Source organism: Neofelis nebulosa, chromosome 8 (genome assembly GCF_028018385.1).
Source record: "Neofelis nebulosa isolate mNeoNeb1 chromosome 8, mNeoNeb1.pri, whole genome shotgun sequence".
In the NCBI taxonomy this organism is placed as follows: Eukaryota; Metazoa; Chordata; class Mammalia; order Carnivora; family Felidae; genus Neofelis; species Neofelis nebulosa.
Genome location: NC_080789.1, coordinates 100,236,806 through 100,256,215, shown reverse-complemented (window position 1 = coordinate 100,256,215; position 19,410 = coordinate 100,236,806). Strand labels below are relative to the sequence as shown.

At 43.4% G+C, this 19,410-nt stretch overlaps 1 protein-coding gene across 10 annotated transcripts in view; it reads left to right on the top strand.

The window, feature by feature from the left end:
* SLC2A3 (solute carrier family 2 member 3) overlaps positions 1 to 19,410 on the top strand; it is a 90,062-nt gene that overhangs the window by 65,372 nt on the left and 5,280 nt on the right. For 9 of the 10 annotated variants that reach the window (XM_058743783.1, XM_058743788.1, XM_058743785.1 and 6 more), the window contains 6 exons: positions 10,178 to 10,270; positions 10,776 to 10,936; positions 13,098 to 13,338; positions 13,594 to 13,756; positions 14,457 to 14,644; positions 19,210 to 19,314. In XM_058743783.1, coding sequence (XP_058599766.1) covers positions 10,178 to 10,270; positions 10,776 to 10,936; positions 13,098 to 13,338; positions 13,594 to 13,756; positions 14,457 to 14,644; positions 19,210 to 19,314 — 951 coding nt within the window. Of the gene's footprint in view, positions 1 to 8,411; positions 8,609 to 10,177; positions 10,271 to 10,775; positions 10,937 to 13,097; positions 13,339 to 13,593; positions 13,757 to 14,456; positions 14,645 to 19,209; positions 19,315 to 19,410 lie in introns of those variants that run through there. The other variant, XM_058743790.1, reaches the window with a different exon arrangement.

The following is a 19,410-nucleotide window of genomic DNA, read 5'->3' as shown; positions in this document are numbered from 1 at the left end:
AACAGATATTTACCAAAAACACACATTTCAAGACACTTACTTAGGAGTATAGCCTATAGCATTAAAGAGTATGGATAACAAGTCCTCAAAAGTACGTACTTACAAATTAAGTGGTAATAGCCTAGGCTATTACTATAGGTGTTTTTGTTTTATTTTGTTTTGTTTTAATGTCAGAGGGTTTGGTTGACTGATTAGATGGAGCTTCAGAGATGGGTGGTGCCAGTGAAACAGACACAAGACTGATTGTACACTTCTTCAATTGGCTTTATGCTTTACCAATAAAAAATAAAGCTTCAGGAATGCTAGTATACTTGTGAACTTTGAATACATTAAGGAATGATTCTTGGGAAATAAAGGAAACTGTATTACCTTAATCAAGTTAATCAAGCCACATCCATGTATATCCGTAAAAGAAGTTTCTTTTCTAGGGATAGTTTTTGAAACATCTATGAATCACTACCTTTATTAACAAAGCGCTTCTATAATCATGTTGTAGAATTTACTAATTAAGGCGGTACCTGCCTGGCTGCATCCGGTGGAGCATACAACTATTGATCTCAGGGTTGTGAGTTTGAGCCCCACATTGAGCACAGAGATTACTTAGAAATAAATAAGGGTGCCTGAGTGGTTTTGTCCGCTAAGCATCTGACTTCAGCTCAGGTCATGATCTCACGGTTTGTGAGTTTAAGCCCCACACTGGACTCTGTGCTGACAGCTCAGAGCCTGGAGCCTGCTTTGGATTCTATGTCTCCCTCTCTGTCTGCCCCTCCCCCGCTTGTGCTCTGTCTCTCTCTCTCTCTCTCTCTCTCTCAAAACTAAAAACAAACAGAAAAAAATACTAAAAAAATAAAAAACATTCTTTGTTCACCTATTTGATAGGCATTGTGGACATAAAGATAAATAAAATCTCTGCCCTCAGAGTGCTCACAAATTAGAAGGGTAAGCAAATACGTAAACAACTAATTGCTATGGGATTTTAGTAAGTACTATAATATAGGTATGTTTGAGATAGATTGTGACCGGAAGGAAACCTTATCTTCTTTGGTTTATCTGTGAAGGTTTCACAAGGGGGAAGAGATACTGGTTATTGTATGCATGACCACTAGTTAGCCAATTGGGAAGGATATTCAAGATGAAAGAGTACAGAAGAATGAGTCTCCGATAACATAGTATTACGGGCTGAATTGTGTTCCCCCAAAATTCATACGGAAGTCCGAACCCCCAGTACCTCAGAGTGCGATCGTATTAGGAGACAGGGCCTTGAAAGAAGTGAGGAACAGTCTGTGAGTTCGAGCCCCGCATCGGGCTCTGTGCTGACAGCTCAGAGCCCGGAGCCCATTTCAGATTCTGTGTCTCCCTCTCTCTCTGACCCTCCCCTGTTCATGCTTTGTCTCTCTCTGTCTCAAAAATAAATAAACGCTAAAAAAAAAAAAAAAAAAAAAAGAAAGAGGTGAGGAAGTTAAAATGAGGCCTTTAGGGTCAGGCCTAATCTAATCCTACTGATGTCCTTATAAGAACAGGAAATGTGGGCATTCAGGAGCCACCAGGAATGTATACACACAGAGAAAAGGGCCATCTACAAGTCAAGGAGAGAGTCCATAGGAGAAACGCAACCTGTCAACCCCTTGACGTTGGACACCCAGCCTCCAGAAGTGTAAAAATAAATTTCTGTTGCTCAAGCCATCCAGTCTGTGGTGAATAGTTACGGCAGCCTTTGATGTGTGTATTTTCACACCACCAAGCAACTCCTCAATTCTCAGCTGAGGATAACAGAATGCCCTTCCCAATTCAACTTAGCTCTGATACAATCCAGCCGAGATAGCAGCAGATGTCACAGATTAAAGGCTCAGCCTCCCTCTCCCTCCGCTTCAGACACCAGTGGCAAGCCCAGGTCATCAACTGCCGTAGATTAGAGGTTCCAACAGCCCCCTCCTTGGATTTGATTAATTTGCTAGAGCAGCTCACAGACCTCAAAGAAACATTTAGTCACATTTACCAGTTTATTATAAAGGATATAATAAAGCATACCGATGAAAAGGTACACGGGGCCTGTTCAAACCCTGACAGTTGGTTCAGGTTGGCCTGGGCAAGGAGGCGATATACTTACCGTGCGGCTAGTGTGACTGAGGAGTTTAATTATTAATTTCATCCCATTTTAATAAATTTAAGTTTGTATTTAAAATCTGAAGAAGCATTGGGGCACCTGGCTGGCTCAGTCAGTAAAGCATGCAACTCGTGATCTGGGGGTGTTGATTTCAAGTCCTATGTTGGGCGGAGATTACATTAAGAAAGAAAGGAAAGGGGGGCGCCTGGGTGGCTCAGTCGGTTAAGCGTCCGACTTCGGCTCAGGTCACGATCTCATGGTCCGTGAGTTCGAGCCCCGCGTCGGGCTCTGGGCTGATGGCTCAGAGCCTGGAGCCTGCTTCGGATTCTGTTTCCCTCTCTCCCTGCCCCTCCCCATTCATGCTCTCTCTCTGTCTCAAAAATAAATAAAAACGTTAAAAAAAAATTTAAAAAAAAAAAAAAAAAAAAAAAAGAAAGAAAGGAAAGGAAGGAAGGAAGGCAGAAAGAAAGAAAGAAAGAAAGAAAGAAAGAAAGAAAGAAGCAATTTTTAAAAAGTGAAGCAGTGTAAAAATATTAGAAGTACTACAAAATGTTTTTGTTAAACGCAACTTCATCATTTCACATCAGTCGTTGAAAATTTAGTGTCCCAATTAAGATATGCAGTAAATGCAAAATACAGATTGCATTTTAAAGATCTAGTACCAGGGGCACCTGGGTGGCTCAGTCAGTTGGGCGGCCGACTTTGGCTCAGGTCATGATCTCACAGCTCGAAGGCTCGTGGGTTCAAGCCCCGCGTCTGGCTCTGTGCTGACAGCTCAGGGCCTGGAACCTGCTTCCGATTCTGTGTCTCCCTCTGTCTCTGCCCTCCCCAGCTCACGCTCTGTCTCTCTCTCTCTCTCTCTCTCTCAAAAATAAATAAACATTAAAAGATAAAAAATAAACAAAGATCTAGTACCAAAAAAAGAGAGAGAAAGTACCTCATTAATAATAACTTTTATATTAATTACAGGTTGCAATGGTAATATTTGGCATATGTATATATTAGGTTAAATAAAATATAGTATTGAAATTAACTCATTTCTTTTCACTTTTTTTAAACATGACTACTGGAAATTTTTAAATTTAATATGTGGCTCACATGTTTCTCTTGGACAGCACTGATCTAGACTTTATTCAATAAGCATTGAAGATATTTGAGTAGGAGAATGATCCGAATAAGATTTCGATTTAGTGTAATTCATCTCAGCACTGGTGTGGGATGGAGTGATTTTCAAAGGAAATCTGAGGAGGGGAGAGTGGTAAGGGTCTGAGAGCTGGGATTAGGTGTTTCAGGATCAGCTAGAGTGATGAATGGTTGCAACCCAGTTTAGACAAGAAAATCAACATTTCTCAAATTTTTTCTTTCTTTACCCTGTGTTTTCTTTGGTGCTTTTGGATTCCAAATGAATTCTGACTGCACTTAACGTGGTAGAGGAAGATTAGAAAATAACATGTTGCAACAAAAGTTGTTCTTTGTGAGGAAAATTACAAATACAAAGCAAAGAGTAGAATTAACTCTGGCAATCTTTAGCCTTATGCTATTTGGTGAGCCTTGAAATGCCATTTACACTGGCCTGTGAAAGAAGCAGTTTTTTTCTCTGTTTTTAACTCTACGTGTTTCAAACCCGTATTTCTCGATTTCAGGATTTTTTGGTTTGTTTTCCCACTGAGTTATCGCAGTAGCAAACAGCCTCCCACAGACTAGCAAGAAGCTAAGATTGAGATTTGTGTTCTGCAGATAGCTGTATTTGGATTTAGGAGACTTCAGGCCATTATTTCATTCATTACTTTCTTCTTAGCAGACCTACATTAAACTATGAGGTGGGAATTTAGTAACATTTCTCCCCAGTCTATTCCATTTTCACATGTATCCACCACATTTCCTCTTTTGTTTTCAGTAAAGGTGGAAGAACGTCCCACAGCAATCGAATGATACAGGATACATGTTTTATTTACCTTGGTGGCCTTCCCTAGCTTAATCACCAAATTAATCACCAGAGCTTGTAACTCCTAACTAGAGTTGGGAATCTAGTGGGACCTACTCTCAAAGTGCATCGAAGACCCCAATCAACCAACCAATCTCCCCAAAACATACCAACGCAGAGATGCATTGAGCAACTGTTATCTATTGCCCAGGGTGTGGATTACCTAATGGATGTCTGTTACTCTGGGGGACAAGCCCAGCACTGACTGGTTTCGGGTCAGGAGTTTATTAGGTCCCTCGTCCCCAAGAAGCATGTGTCTCAATATGTCAGCACACTTTTACATTCTTGAGATTCAGTTGAATTCCAGTTGTAACCTTTAAAAAAAAAAAAAAAGTACATATATTGCCAGAAGTAGAATGCTCTCTGTTCCTGTGGCTTAACTTTTTTTAAGGTAATTTTCTCAGACTGAGTTAGCCAGACAAAATATGTTTCACATCTCTCTCCCTTTCACCCTCCCTCCTTTTTCCCCAAGAAGGAAATATTCTACAAAATTATTTCCAAAACTTAACCTGCAGTCTTATCTTTCTCCATAGCTGTTTTACACACGTTTATTTGGGACACATAAATCCTGCGCCTTCACGATTACATTTGTTATTTCATTAACCATTGGGCAAATAATTACTGGGACAAAAACTGTGTTCTGAAATTATGCCGGAGCCTGCTCTGAGTAAATGAAGGGGGTAATACAGACCTACATTTTACTTTTATTTGTGCCATTTGCCCTTGCAAAACATCAAAGAATAATCATGCTAAGCCTAAGGAGAAGGAGAAAGAAAAGATAAAGTGATTTAGAGCCAAGAGTGACACTGTGAGACAAATAATAAATAAAAGCAAAGATAAGAAATAAGATAAATGGGAATGCAAACTGCTGCAGCCATTCTGGAGAACAGTATAGAGGTTCCTCAAAAAAGTAAAAATAGAACTACCCTACGACCCCGCAATTACACTACTAGGTATTTATCTAAGGTGTGCTGTTTCGAAGGGGCACGGGCACCCCCGTGTTTATAGCAGCACTATCAACAATAGCCAAAGTATGGAAAGAGCCCAAGTGTCCATCGATGGATGAATGGATAGATGTGGTATATATATACAATGGAGTATATTACTCGGCAATCAAAAATAATGAAATCTTGCCATTCGCAACTACATGGATAGAACTAGAGGGTATTAGGGGCGCCTGGGTGGCTCAGTCGGTTGAGCATCTGACTTCGGCTCAGGTCATGATCTCACAGTCCGTTGAGTTCTAGCCCTGTGTCAGGCTCTGTGCTGACAGCTCAGAGCCTGGAGCCTGCTTTGGATTCTGTGTCTCACTCTCTCTCTCTCTGCCCCTCCCCTGCTCATGCTCTGTCTCTCTCTGTCTCAAAAATAAGTGAAAACATAAAAAAAAAGAAGATGTGGTATATATATACAATGGAGTTATTACTCAGCCATCAAAAAGAATGAAATCTTGCTGTTTGCAACTACGTGGATGGAACTAGAGGGTATTACGCTAAGCAAAATTAGTCCGAGAAAGACAAATATCATATGACTTCACTCATATGAGGACTTTAAGATGCACATAAGGGAAGGAAAGCAAAAATAATATAAAAACAAGGAGGGGGATAAAACATAAGAGAGTCTTAAATATGGAGAACAAACAGAGGGTTGCTGGAGGGGTTGTGGGAGGGGGGATGGGGTAAATGGGTAAGGGGCATTGAGGAATCTATCCTGAAATCGTTGTTGCACTATATGCTAACTAACTTGGATGTAAATTTAAAAATAAATAAATTTTAAAAAAAGAAGCAGCAACGTAATTTTTCAAAACCAAAAATAATAATAATAATAATATAATAATAACATAAAAACGCAGAGGGAGGCAAAACCATAAGAGACTCTTAAATGCAGAGAACAAACAGGGCTGATGCGGGGGGGTTGGGGGGTAGGGAAAATGGGTGATGGACATTGAGGAGGGCACTTGTTTGGATGAGCACTGGGTGTTGTATGTAAGTGATGAATTACTGGGTTCTACTCCTGAAATCAATACTACACTGTATGTTAACTAACTTGAATTTAAATGAATAAATTTAAGAAAGAAAGAAAGAAAGAAAGAAAGAAAGAAAGAAAGAAAGAAAGAAAGAAAGAAAAAGAAAGGAAGGAAGGAAGGAAGGAAGGAAGGAAGGAAGGAAGGAAGGAAGAAAGAACGCAGAAAAGACCAGAGGAAAACAGGGCATCATGGTCCTCTTACTCTAAGTTGCAAGGTCCAGCCATGAGCCTCATGTAGCTGTTGAGTATTTACGTGTAGCTCATGCACCTGAAGAACTGAATTGTTCATTTTTATTCATTTAAAATATTTTCCGATCAAACACAACTTTGTTGTTGTGATAGACACCATATTACTTTAACTATAGAACATTTAGAGCCTAAAATGGAGATGTATGCTAAATGTGAAATATACACTGAATTTCAAAGACTTCTTAGGGGAAGAAAAAGTAAACTACCTTAGTAATAATTGTTAGATGGACGTCATACTGAAATGGTATTATTTTGGCTATAGTGGGTCAAATAAAATAATTATTTTTAAATTAATCCCTCTCGTTTCTCTAAAAATTTTTAATGTGGCTACTGGCAAATTTTATATTACATAAGTGCTTGGACTCTATTTCCATTGGACCTCGCTGCCATACAGGATATTCTTTGTCCTTTGGCTGCTCAATTCAGTTGCTGTGGTAACTAAAGGGGCCTCTAGGCTCAGTGTTTCCTGGAAGGACCCGGAGTGAGTGGGGGGAAGGGAGGTGTGACCTCAGGGAAGGTTTTCTTGGATGTCACGTTTCACTCATACTCGGTTCTCTCAGCTAACAGTCGGATTTAGAAAATAACCTCGCTGTAAAAAAGAGAGAGACATCATAATCTGGTTTGTTTCAGGTCCAGTAGCATCAGTTTGAATTCTAGGCCCTCAACCAAAACCCCAAAGAGAGATGCACTTTCCCTGGTTTACCAACTAGAAACATTATGTCCATTTACTGCTCTATCACTGTGGCACCCTCTTCCCCCACAGTGAAGGGGTTGCTAGGCTACAAATTAATGGGCATTAGGAATTTGACCAGTGTTATCCACCCCCCAACACACACACCACCAGCAAAGCCTCGATACTATCTCTCCCCCAACTCTTTAATCAGAACTAAATTGTCTTCTTTGTTTACTCTCACCCTGAAGCCTCTTCTCTCTCTCTCCTCTTATTATCCTTCCATCTTCCTCTGTTCACATTTTTCTTATCTGTTTTTCCTACTCATCTTGGTCAATTGTCTCCTATGGCTTAGAAATCGGATACTTATCTCAGTCTTTTCTTTCAAGAAATTCACAGTCCGTAATTAATAGGCTATTGGTCATTCTCTCCAGTGTGTAAGAATCAGTTGGGCTTGTCCCTTTTTAACAAACATGGTAAGTGGAAGAAGGGAAATGCTATAAATTCCTTAAAAGCCAGGAAGTTTTTTGCCCTACATACTGATGAGTCCCCAACTTCTTGGAGAGCATCTGACGTGTAGTGCGTGTGCAGCAAATACGTGTTTAACTGAATTTGGTAATTGTTCCATCTGTAGAGGCAAAACATTGTAGAATGGGTAGGATTCAGAATGGGTGGTATGGTGAATGCCATATTAAGGAGTTTGGATCCTATCCCATAGGCAGTTGATTTTTTTCCTTCCTGCACCCCAGGGAAGTTGGTCTGGCTCCCAGATACTCAGGTTTTCTTCCTCCTGGGAGAGATTGTACTAATCCGAGGACAAGGAGAGCCAAAACCTGGTCCAATTCTTCCCTTGTTTGCGTTTCTTCTCTCAAACTGCCCTTCCTTCCCCTTCAAGATTGTAGACCTAGCCTGTAATCAAAAAGCAGCTGATAAATTCATAGCATTATGAATCTCTCTGCTTACACTCCTTCAAGCAACCCTAACTCTCAGATAGTAGCACTCAGTCAACTTTGCCTTATATAAATAGCGTTTATTCTCTCTTTATAGATTAATTTAATTCCCAGCAGATGCGAGAGCAAAAATTAAAGTGTATTTGCCCTCCCTCCAGCCTTTTCTGGTAGCATTTTGTCTGTGAAACTAAGAGGCTATATAGCGGCTATTAGAAGAGGGAAGGAGGACGAGCTTAAAAAACGGAGTGGGGAGGGTGAAGGATGTGGTTTTGAAACAAGGGGAGGGAGGGAGTTGTCGTCTAGGGTGGGGGTAGAATTTGAGGTCACAAAATTCCGAGAGGTCACGGGATCACTAGAGGCGGGTGTGGGGTGGGGCTGGGGGGGCGGGGGGCTTGTCTCCCTTGCAGGCTCCACCCTTTGCAGAGATTATAAATAAGTAAGCCTGCGAGCTCTAACGGTGAGAGTGAGGGGGACATGTGGAGCGGTCCTGGGGACCTGGAGAAAAACTTGCTGCCCAGAAGGACATTTTGGAGGTTTTGCTGACTGCAAGAGGTGGCTCTGGGATCCCACTCCTAGATCTTTATTGAAGGCTGGAAAAGAATTAAATTAGGGCCATGGGGACACATAAGGTAAGAGATGATACGATTATCAATTATTTTTGCGCCTGCGGGGCACACTCAGAAAGGCCGAACTCAGTGGTGATGACTGTGCTGGGTTTTATTCTAAGTCATCTAGCCATCTTCAGGCCTTTTCGCTTCTCCAGCCTGCAGTGCCACAATTTGGCCACTACTCTGGATGTTAGAGCCTATCAAGGATTCATCCCCGTCCCGCTCACCTTTCCGTCGTAGGGAGAGACACCGGGAGAAGTTGTGTGTGTTTCTCAGGGGGTTTTTTGTGTGTGTTTTTGTTTTGTTACATAATCACATGCACTGAGGATGCGAGGGTGAGTGAGATGGTTGAGTGTTAAGGCTGCCTGGCTGTGTTGATGACAAGCGTGGGTCTCTGAGCGAGCGCAAAGATTCCTCTGGAAGCATTAGACCTTGAAAAGACCTGGGATTGGTTTGGGGGCCTGGGTCAGTGTTCAGCCATCTGCTCTATAACCTATAGGAGTTCCTGGATACTAAGGAGATAGAATTCCCGTGGCCCTTATTGTGATTGCGATTGTGAGTGCACGATACATTAATAGGTCATCGTGTGTTGTGTATGCAATATTTGCAAGGAGAAAAGCATCATCACCAAGGTAAACTTATTTGAAAATAAATGAAAATAAGAGAAGGGATGAAGATGGGGGGTGGGGCGGGGAGGAAAAGGCCCTCAGGATAGTAAATGATGAGGTGAGGCAGAAAAGAAGAGGTGCTTACTGATGGGAAAAGGATTAAGCAGAAAGAGCTGTGTACGGGGCGGGCGGGGGCACTCGGGTACTTAGGCCTAGTTGCCTAGGGTACAAGGTCAGCTTGGAGAATGGAAACTCCTAGCCAGCCACTTGGTCTAATCGGACAGGGAGGGGGTTCAAGGAAAGGAAGGACTGGGAGAGTGCTGCAGAAGATGTCTTCAGGCTTAACAATTAGGCTTCCCTCGAGCTGGAAATTTCAGATAACACTTGAATTACTCCAGCAAGGTGAAAGACGACTCCCTCCTCCCCACCTTGTCTCCCCAGTGTTTAGGATGGAAGGGAGCTAGTGCACGCCCCCTGCTGGGTGGGGGCAGCGGTACGTTATCAAGTAAACAGGAAAAATTTCAAATCGGACCTGGATACCTGTGGGTAGATGCTGTAGATTACATTATCTCGAGAGATAAGAACAGCCCAGTGATGAGGACACCACCACCACAACTCTGGGCTTCAGTGGGAGCTGGGGTACAGGAGAGACACTGTTTCCAAAATAATCCACTTCCAGGAAGCCCCAGGTCTATGCTTGCTTTTATCTGGGGCAATTTTTTTTTAATACTCTAAAACCAATTAACCCAGGTCCCCTTAACTTTCTTCCCATAGTATCTTGCCACTTCTCCCAGGTTTACGTAATGGCCTGCACATCTCTGGATAAGTTCTTCAGTACAATCTGTTGTTTTGTGTTCCCCATTCATTACCTAAATTTCATTAAGGTTTTGTTCTTTGCATACTGCTCATAGCCAAGTGCTCCTAGTACTCAATCAAGAGTTTTAAGGACTGTTTTTTTCCCTTCTCTCCCTCCCCACCCCAGGTCACGGCGCCGCTGATCTTTGCCATCTCCATCGCTACGATAGGCTCTTTCCAGTTTGGCTACAACACGGGAGTCATCAATGCTCCCGAGATGGTGAGTGCCGGAAACTAGAGTTAAGGGTTAGAATTTGGAATAGGGAAATTATTCCTTGAAGTAGGGTTTCAAGAGTGAAGAATTTCAGTCAACTTGGTGCCTAGCTCGGCTAAGGCTGAAGAGGCAGAATAAAGGTGGGGAATCATTAAAGCAAAAAACTCAGTTGCTCCTTAAACCCGTGACTGGGCCCGTTCTCCTCTCACCCTGTCGTGATGGTGGGAAAATGGGGAGGTGGGGGTTCTTGGGAGGACTGGGGTAGTCACTGAATAACGGTGCTACTACCTACTGGGATTTTCAGGACAAATCAAGCTTGTTCTTTTCGGAGCTGCCATTAACTCCAGTATGTTCTGGGTCTCTTCCAATCCCATCTGTTCACTCACTGGATTCTCTACCTATAAAGTAATCGTAATGCTGTTTTCTTAGGGAGGAGAAGATCGCCCATATTTGTCCCTTCTCTCATTCAAGTGTAACAGTCTGTCTGCCCACCAACCATTTTAATTTGCAGATCATAAAGGACTTTCTCAACAACACTTTGAATAACACACACAACAACCCTCGCGATGAGGTGTTACTCACTTCCCTCTGGTCTTTGGCTGTGGCCATCTTCTCCGTCGGTGGTATGATTGGCTCCTTCTCCGTTGGACTCTTTGTCAACCGCTTTGGCAGGTATTGACTAGAAACTGGGCAAAGAAGGAGGCTATGCTGGTTGCATTGAGAACAGGTATTGAGAATCAGGATGGAGAGGCTATGGGGCGCCTGGGTGGCCCATTAAGCGTCCGTCTCAGGTTAAGATCTCATGGTTCCTGAGTTTGAGCCCCACGTCCCGGCTTCCTGTTGCTGTCAGCACAGTGCCTGCTTTGGGAGGACCCTCTGTCCTTCTCTCTCTGCCCTTCCCCCTCTCGTTCTCTCTCTCTCTCTAATAAGTAAATAAAAACTTAAAAAAAAAAAAAAAAAAGGAGGGGGAGGAGGTGAGGATGTATTTGAATGAGAGCATTCCCCAATCTGATCAAGGCAAGCTTAGTCCAACAGGCACTGAATAGGACTGCCCTTGCTTGAAGCCGTGTTGCCCGTCAAGAGATTAGCCTTTGGCAGTCCAGCATAAGCTAATTCAGGATTCCCTAATAAAGTACACTGTGGAATTTCCCAGAAACCTGTTTATATTCACAAGGTCAGAAGTTGTTTGCTTTTCTTAAAAACTTTGCGGTCTCGTGCAGATGTTTGCATTATTTTACAAAGCCGGATTGGGAGGAAACGTTTTCTAATCCTTGGTCTGTGGCACGTGTGGACAATGGCCAAATAACTGAACTGACATTCCCCCCTCCCCCAAAAGAAAATTGAATCTCCTCATTCTGTGCTAACTTGATTAGAATGTCTTAGCAGAATACTTCCAGTATTCTGGTGAAGGAACCATTTTGTCTGCTAATGAAATGTCCTGGAAACACAAATGGAATTCAACTTTTTAAAAAATTAAAGCAATCTGTTTCATTTGATCATTGTTTGGCTTGCATTGTTGAGGGCACCTTGTGTCAACTAAAGTCACTGAAATTTTAATGTGGACCTCCCAATTCACGTGACTTTCTTCCAGTTGTTCTTTTTTTTTTTTTTTTAATTTTTTTTTTCAACGTTTTTTATTTATTTTTGGGACAGAGAGAGACAGAGCATGAACGGGGGAGGGTCAGAGAGAGAGGGAGACACAGAATCGGAAACAGGCTCCAGGCTCCGAGCCATCAGCCCAGAGCCTGATGTGGGGCTCGAACTCACGGACCGCGAGATCGTGACCTGGCTGAAGTCGGACGCTTAACCAACTGCGCCAACCAGGCGCCCCTCAGTTGTTCTTTTCTTGAGAGAAAGAACCTCTCTCCTAGAGAGAGGTGGGGACCCAGGGAAAGGAATGCAGAGAAAGGCAAAAGAGAGAATGAGGGATGGTTTGGGATGTACCTTTAAGATCTCCCCAGGATTTCAAAGCTCCCCTGGGTAATTCCAGTGGGCCTTCCAAGGGGAGAATCTAGATTTGGTTCTTCCCAACATCTGCAGTAATTTTTCAGTGTTAACCTCTTACCTTGTCATCCTTTAGCTGTTCCAGTGGCTTTGCCTCCCCCCACATCTAACACACAAATGCGGCCATTTATTATTTTATTCTGGCTCTCAATACTAATTGTCGACGACCTCCCCACAGGTTAGCCTTAGAGAAGGCGAGCTGCAAGGCGGTCTGCTTTTTACAAATAGAAAAACGTGTGTCTGAACTCCTATCTTTGTTACTTGTTGGTGACATCTAAGCAGTTACGTTATAACAAGACTCCGTAAGAAGCATACAGAGATCAGTACTGGTCCAAAAATTTCTCTAGAATGTGTTGGACCAGCTGTAGCAGAATTGCCCAGGGCGGTGGTTCTCAAACCTTCTCTTTGAATGAAATCACCTGGACTGCTTTGGGGATCAGATTGCTGGGCTCCACCCTAATGATGCAATAAATTGGGTGGATGGGACAATTTTAATTTGTTGCAGATCTCTAGCTGATGCTGTTAGTCTGTGGCCAACTTTGGGAACTACTGGCCTTTGTGGTTACTGCGATTCTGGCTACAGCTGGGGCTTAGGAGAATCTTAAACAAGTTCTCTAGGTGATTTTATGCACACAGAGGCGTAAGAACCGCCGATCCTGGTTATCCCAGCTAGAAATGTTCTGATAACAGAAAAAGGAAGAGTTTTTCCTTTTTTCTCAAAAAGAGAAGGTACATAATAAGGCTGGAGAAAGGTGAAAAGACAAGGAAAGAATGATAGAGACTGGGCCTATTTTGCTAATTTCTCTTGTGTTTTCATTTAACCTTTCAGGCGCAATTCGATGCTCATCGTCAACCTGTTGGCTGTCGCTGGTGGCTGCCTTATGGGGTTCTGCAAAATAGCCAAGTCGGTTGAAATGCTGATCCTGGGCCGATTGATTATCGGCCTCTTCTGCGGCCTCTGCACAGGTTTTGTGCCCATGTACATTGGCGAGATCTCGCCTACCGCCCTGCGGGGGGCCTTTGGCACTCTCAACCAGCTGGGCATCGTCGTCGGGATTCTCGTGGCTCAGGTACTTCCTGAATGTCAGTTTCATGGCTCCCTAAATTAGTTAACATAAAGTAGTCCTGAACCTCTGGCATGTATTCAACTACGTAAGTTTCAGGTATCATTACTACAACTCACAGACAGCTTCGGGAGAAAGGGGAAGAAACAGAGTTTTTCTTTTCCTGTGGTAAAAGCACGGAGGGTTTTCCGAATTTCGTTTTTAATCCACCGTGGTTCGGAAAGGATGAGATTTATGGTAGCCTCTTTGCCTGGCTTCCAGATCTTTGGCCTGAAAGTCATCCTGGGGACAGAAGAGCTTTGGCCCCTGCTGTTGGGCTTCACCATCATTCCCGCGATCCTACAAAGCGCAGCCCTTCCCTTCTGCCCGGAGAGTCCTCGATTCTTGCTCATTAACAGAAAGGAAGAGGAGAACGCCAAGGACAGTGAGTATCCCTCACACCCTCACTGTAGGAATTTTAGGGCTGCGGTTTGTTTCAGGACGAGGGTGTTGGGTCTGTCCTCTCCTTTCCCTTGCCCCTCAGAACCCGAGTGAAGGGTTACCTGATGGCTCTCATGTCAGAAACTTTCTTTCTTCTCTCTTTCTTTTTTTGTTTTTTAAATTCTTTTTAATGTTTATTTTTAAGAGAGAGCGCACGCACAATCAGGGGAGGGGCAGAGGGAGAGGGAGACACAGAATCTGAAGCAGGCTGTCAGCACAGAACCCGACGCCGGGCTCAAACTCATGAGCTGTGAGTTCATGTATGGCCTGAGCCTAAGTCAGACGCTCAGCTGGCTGAGCCACCCAGGCACCCCTCAATTCGACCCCTAAAGAATGATGTGAGAATTAAAAAGGGGGGAGGGCTGAGTGTCCGACTTCATGTCATGATCTCGTGGTTTGTGAGTTCAAGCCCCACATCAGCTCGCTGCTGTCAGCCTGTCAGTGCAGAGCCTCTGTCCCCCCTCTCTCTGCCCCACCGCCCCCTCAAAAATAAATAAACACTTAAAAAAAAAATTAAGAGAGAAGCCGATTAAGGCACAGATGCTAGCCCAGGCTCGTCTCGCGTGGCCTCTTCCCAGCTGTTACGGGGAAAATGACCTTGGGTCAGCACCTTAACCTTATCCTTGGTTTGCTTGTTTTACCAGTCCTCCAGCGATTGTGGGGCACCCCGGATGTGACTCAGGACATCCAGGAGATGAAAGATGAGAGTGCTAGGATGGCACAAGAAAAGCAACCCACGGTGCTGGAGCTCTTCAGATCGCCCAGCTACCAGCAGCCCATTATCATTTCCATCATGCTCCAGCTCTCCCAGCAGCTCTCTGGAATCAACGCGGTGAGTATCTGCTCCACGTCTGAGGGGGCCCACGTTGCACTTAACTCCCCTGACCGCGGTGCCAGGTGCTGGCATGGTCACCCCACGACGCTCGCCACATGGCGGCCACTCCAAAATGTTGATTATCCAGGCTCTGACTTAGTGTTGGTTTTTATTTCCTTATTACTAGAGTTCATTTATTTAAGTAATCTCTACACCCGACGTGGGGCTCGAACTCACAACTCTGAGATCAAGAGTCCAAATGCTCCCCTGACTGAGCCAGCCAGGCGCCCCTGTTTTATTGCTTTAAGATTCTGTCTGCAGCACATGTTTTCCATGTGGAAAAATAAGATAAATTAAAACAAAAAATTCATCACCTTTAGTCTTGGAACTTGTGGTTCACATTTATCCTCTTCCCAATTTTTTTCAGTATATAAGACATTACAAATTTATCTACTTTTCATTAATCCTCTTTCTGACCCACTCATCTTTTATTGCCGGTTGTCTTTAACTTTGGTCAATCTTTTTTTAAATTTTTATTTATTTTGAGAGAGAGAGAGTGCATGAAGGGCAAAGAAGAAGGAGACAGAATCCCAAGCAGGCTCTGCGAGGTCAGCGCAGAGCCCGATGCAGGGCTCGAACCCACAAACCATGAGATCATGACCCAAGCTGAAATCAAGAGTCAGACACTTAACTAGCTGTGCCACCCAGGTGCCCCTAACTCTGCTCAATCTTATCTCGTGTCATCAAAGATAATGTAAGCCATACAACTAAAGTAGATCCAAGAATTTACTGCTGTGGCTTTTTTTCCCAGGACTTTACAGTCTAGAAAGCATGGTAAAGCCCAGGGGAATAATGAGGCAATCCATTCATGAGGTATACATATACTATTCTATATGTATATTTACAACTAGAATAGTGACTGATCGTTTAAAGTGGGGAGCAAAATGGAAGGTGACAGTTGGCAGGTAACTTATATTCTATGCATATAATCACCTTTCAGCATTTGAGTCTTCGATGTGGTAAGAGAGGGTATTCCCCTACCTTCTATCCATTTGCAGATAAAATATTTGTAATTGAGACATACTGCTGTTCTGCCTCTTTAAATTTCAGATGAATGCCTTGAGAGCTTCTGACCAGTCTTTTCTTTCTTTCTTTCTTTTTTTTAATGTGTATTTATTTTTGAGAGAGAGAGCTAGGGAGGGGCGGTGGGGGTGGGGGGGGTTACTTAGAGCCGAAGCAGGCTCCACGCTGACAGCAGAGGGCCCTGCGCTGGGCTCGAACTTACAAACTATGATCACGACCTGAGCCAAAGTCAGACACTCAATCAACTGAGGCCCCCCGCCCCGCCCGGGTGCCCCTCTCATCACTCTCTGATCAATATGATTAGATCATTTTGTAGCAAGTTGGCCTTTGGCCTTTTCTCTGCAACACGCCAAGAAGGTTGCTTGTATCTGAAATAGCAGTGCTTCTCATGCAGGGTTGGAGGATGTAATATCAGAAATTGGGAGGTGGGGCGCCTGGGTGGCGCAGTCGGTTAAGCGTCCGACTTCAGCCAGGTCACGATCTCGCGGTCCGTGAGTTCGAGCCCCGCGTCAGGCTCTGGGCCGATGGCTCGGAGCCTGGAGCCTGTTTCCGATTCTGTGTCTCCCTCTCTCTCTGCCCCTCCCCCGTTCATGCTCTGTCTCTCTCTGTCCCAAAAATAAAAATAAAAAAAAAAATAAAAAAAAAAAAAACGTTGAGAAATTGGGAGGAAAGATAGTTCAATGAATCTCGTTCTCAAATTTTGTCGCTTTAAAAATCACTGCAGGGGCACCTGGCTGGCTCAGTTGTATAACATGCAACTCTTGATCTTGGGGTTGTAAGTTCAAGCCCCACGCTGGTTATAGAGGTTACTTAAAAAATATATATATAGGGGCGGCTGACTTCGGCTCAGGTCACGATCTCGCGGTCCGTGAGTTCGAGCCCCACGTCAGGCTCTGTCTGTGCTGACAGCTCAGAGCCTAGAGCCTGTTTCAGATTCTGTGTCTGCCTCTCTCTTAACCTTCCCCTGTTCATGCTCTGTCTCTCTCTGTCTCAAAAATAAATAAATGTAAATAAAAAAAAATTTTTAAAAAATATATGTATATTTGTGTATATATATGTATATTTGTATGTATGTACACATATATATATATATTTTTTTTTTTTTTTTAAATTAAAAAAAAAAAATCACTGTAGTAAAATACACTCTGAAGACTTTCCAGAGCAGCAGGGCTGGGACTAGAGTGAGGCATCGAGGTGCAAGCCAGTGGTCCTAAACATGAGCGCCTCCTTAAATTGTGCACCTCACTCGCACCCAGCATGCATAATTTAGACTCCAATGCGGGCCCTGTGAAGCAGGATCAGAAAAAGCCCACTCTTGGAAAATTACGAATGATGAATTAGCACTCTGCAGTACAGACTCCTCCCACTTCAGGAAATGATGTGTGAAAACACTTTTTCAACCCACATTTGAGTAAACGGTGTTTTCTAATTTCCTTAGAAAAGGCAGAGGGTCAGAGGTTGGGTAGTGTTTACCTACCAGAGTAAAACTGCTTGAGGGTGAGATGATGTACGAGTTAGCTTGAATCCCACTTGATAGCAGCAAATAGCAAGGTAATTTGAGTGTAAGAACTTTCCTTGAGATGTGTACGTATGCATTAGGTTTTTGTTGTATAGGCTTTTAGATAAGAGAGAGTATTGCCATAACTATTCATTCATTGCTAGGTTTAACTGTTCAAATGTCTTTTCTCACAAACTTTATAATATTAAGTATTAGTGGAATTTTTTTTAACAGTCTTAGCTCCCCCTTCTCTTCTAGAGCAGCAATTTTTGATTGGGATGATACTACAAATCTTTTTTCCTTCCTCCCTCCCTTCCTTCCTTCCTTCCTTCCTTCCTGCCTGCCTTGTTTGAAGATTTTATTTTTAACTAATCTCTACACCCAAAATGGGACTTGAACTCAGAACCCCGAGATCAAGATCTACATTCTCTACTGACTGAGCCAGCTAGTCGCCCTAGTTTCTTTTCTTTTTTTTTTTTTTTTTTAAAGTAAACTACACCCAACGTGGGTCTTGAACTCTAAGCCTGAGATCAAGAGTCGCATGTTCTACCGACTAAGCCAAGAGCCCGCAGATCTGCTTCCAAAAGCACAGCCTTGTGGCACCTGTCTGGCTTAGTCGGTTGAACATCTTGCTCTTGATTTTAGCTCATGATCTCATGGTTTGTGGGATCGAGCCCCACACTGGTCTCCATGCTGACAGCACAGAGTCTGGTAGGGATTCTTTGTCCCTCCCTCTCTGCCCCTCCCCCACATGCACTCTCAAAATAAATAAACTTTAAGAAAAAAAATTTATTAAGAGCACAGCCTTGGGGCACCTGGGTGGCTCAGTCGGTTAAGCATGCGGCTTTAGCTCAGGTCATGATCTCCCAGGTCACGAGTTCGAGCCCCGCGTCAGGCTCTGTGCTGACAGCTCAGAGCCTGGAGCCTGCTTCGGATTCTGTGTCTCCCTCTCTCTCTCCCCCTCCCCTGCTTGCGCTCTATCTCTATCTCTCAAGAATAAATACACTTAAAAAAAATAAAAAATTTAAAAAGCACAGCCTTAGTCTTATTTTAGAAAATACAAACATACGTGGTTTCTATCTGAGGTGGTAAGAGTTGTTTCTTGAAAGGTAAATCCCAGTATAGATGCATATATTCATGAAAAAGTCTGACGAATTTTGCTGTGGAGACAAACACTCTGGATGAAATCATAAACTCGTGACTCAAACCTGAGGGACTGAGCCTAGATGATCTAGACACTGCCAGGCACTGTTCCCTTATTACCTTGAAGTCTGAGTCCAATATTTTGACATCTCTTTAACCGTGGTAGTTGTAGCAGCCATACATAACCGTACATGTTAAATAGCAGCTTATTGAATAGTATAAAGTTAAAATGATAGGAGGTATTACTTCCTGAAACACTTGGGATGGACCCAGAGCTAGGAATTCTAGCCCGAGTTCTGCTTCCAACTACATGTGCAGGCTTGAGGTTACTCCTCAATTGCTTCACCATCAAATTAGAATATCAGTGTACCTATCACTGTTTTCAGGGCTAGGGTAGTTATCTATTGAAGAAGCTTACTTAAGGGGCTTGCTGCTGGTTGGCTCAGTTGGAAAGGCATTTGACTCTTGATCTTGGGGTCACGAGTTCGAGGCCCACACTGCGTGTAGATCTTACCAAAAAAAAAAAAAAAACACTTTAAAACACACAAGGCTCAGTTGAAAAAATTAGTATGACTTAAACCTTTAAATCTAAGTTGGTAAAAAAGATGTTAAGGAAGAGACTTAAATGGAGCAGAAGGAGTAAGCGTACAAGAAAAAATGGAGACAAGCAGCTAGAATCGACAAGAACTAAGAAGAGAATAGGGGTAAGATTCAGAAGATAATCCATTTGCAGAAAAGATACCGTGATTGAACAAGAAAACCCCAGAAAGGACCCCCTTAACCTCCTGGGACGGTCGAGTCTACTTTTTGAGGGTTCCCTGTTTGCGGTTTCAGAGCTGCGTCTTTTGTTTCCCACTAGGTGTTCTATTACTCAACAGGCATCTTCAAAGATGCGGGCGTCGAGGAGCCAATCTACGCCACCATTGGTGCGGGTGTGGTTAACACCATCTTCACTGTCGTTTCTGTAAGTTGGGTGCTTTGGTAGTTTGCGGGGCCGGGCCGGTGGGGGGCAGTTCTTACTACACATGTTCAAAGATGGGTTTCACGGCCTTCCACCTCC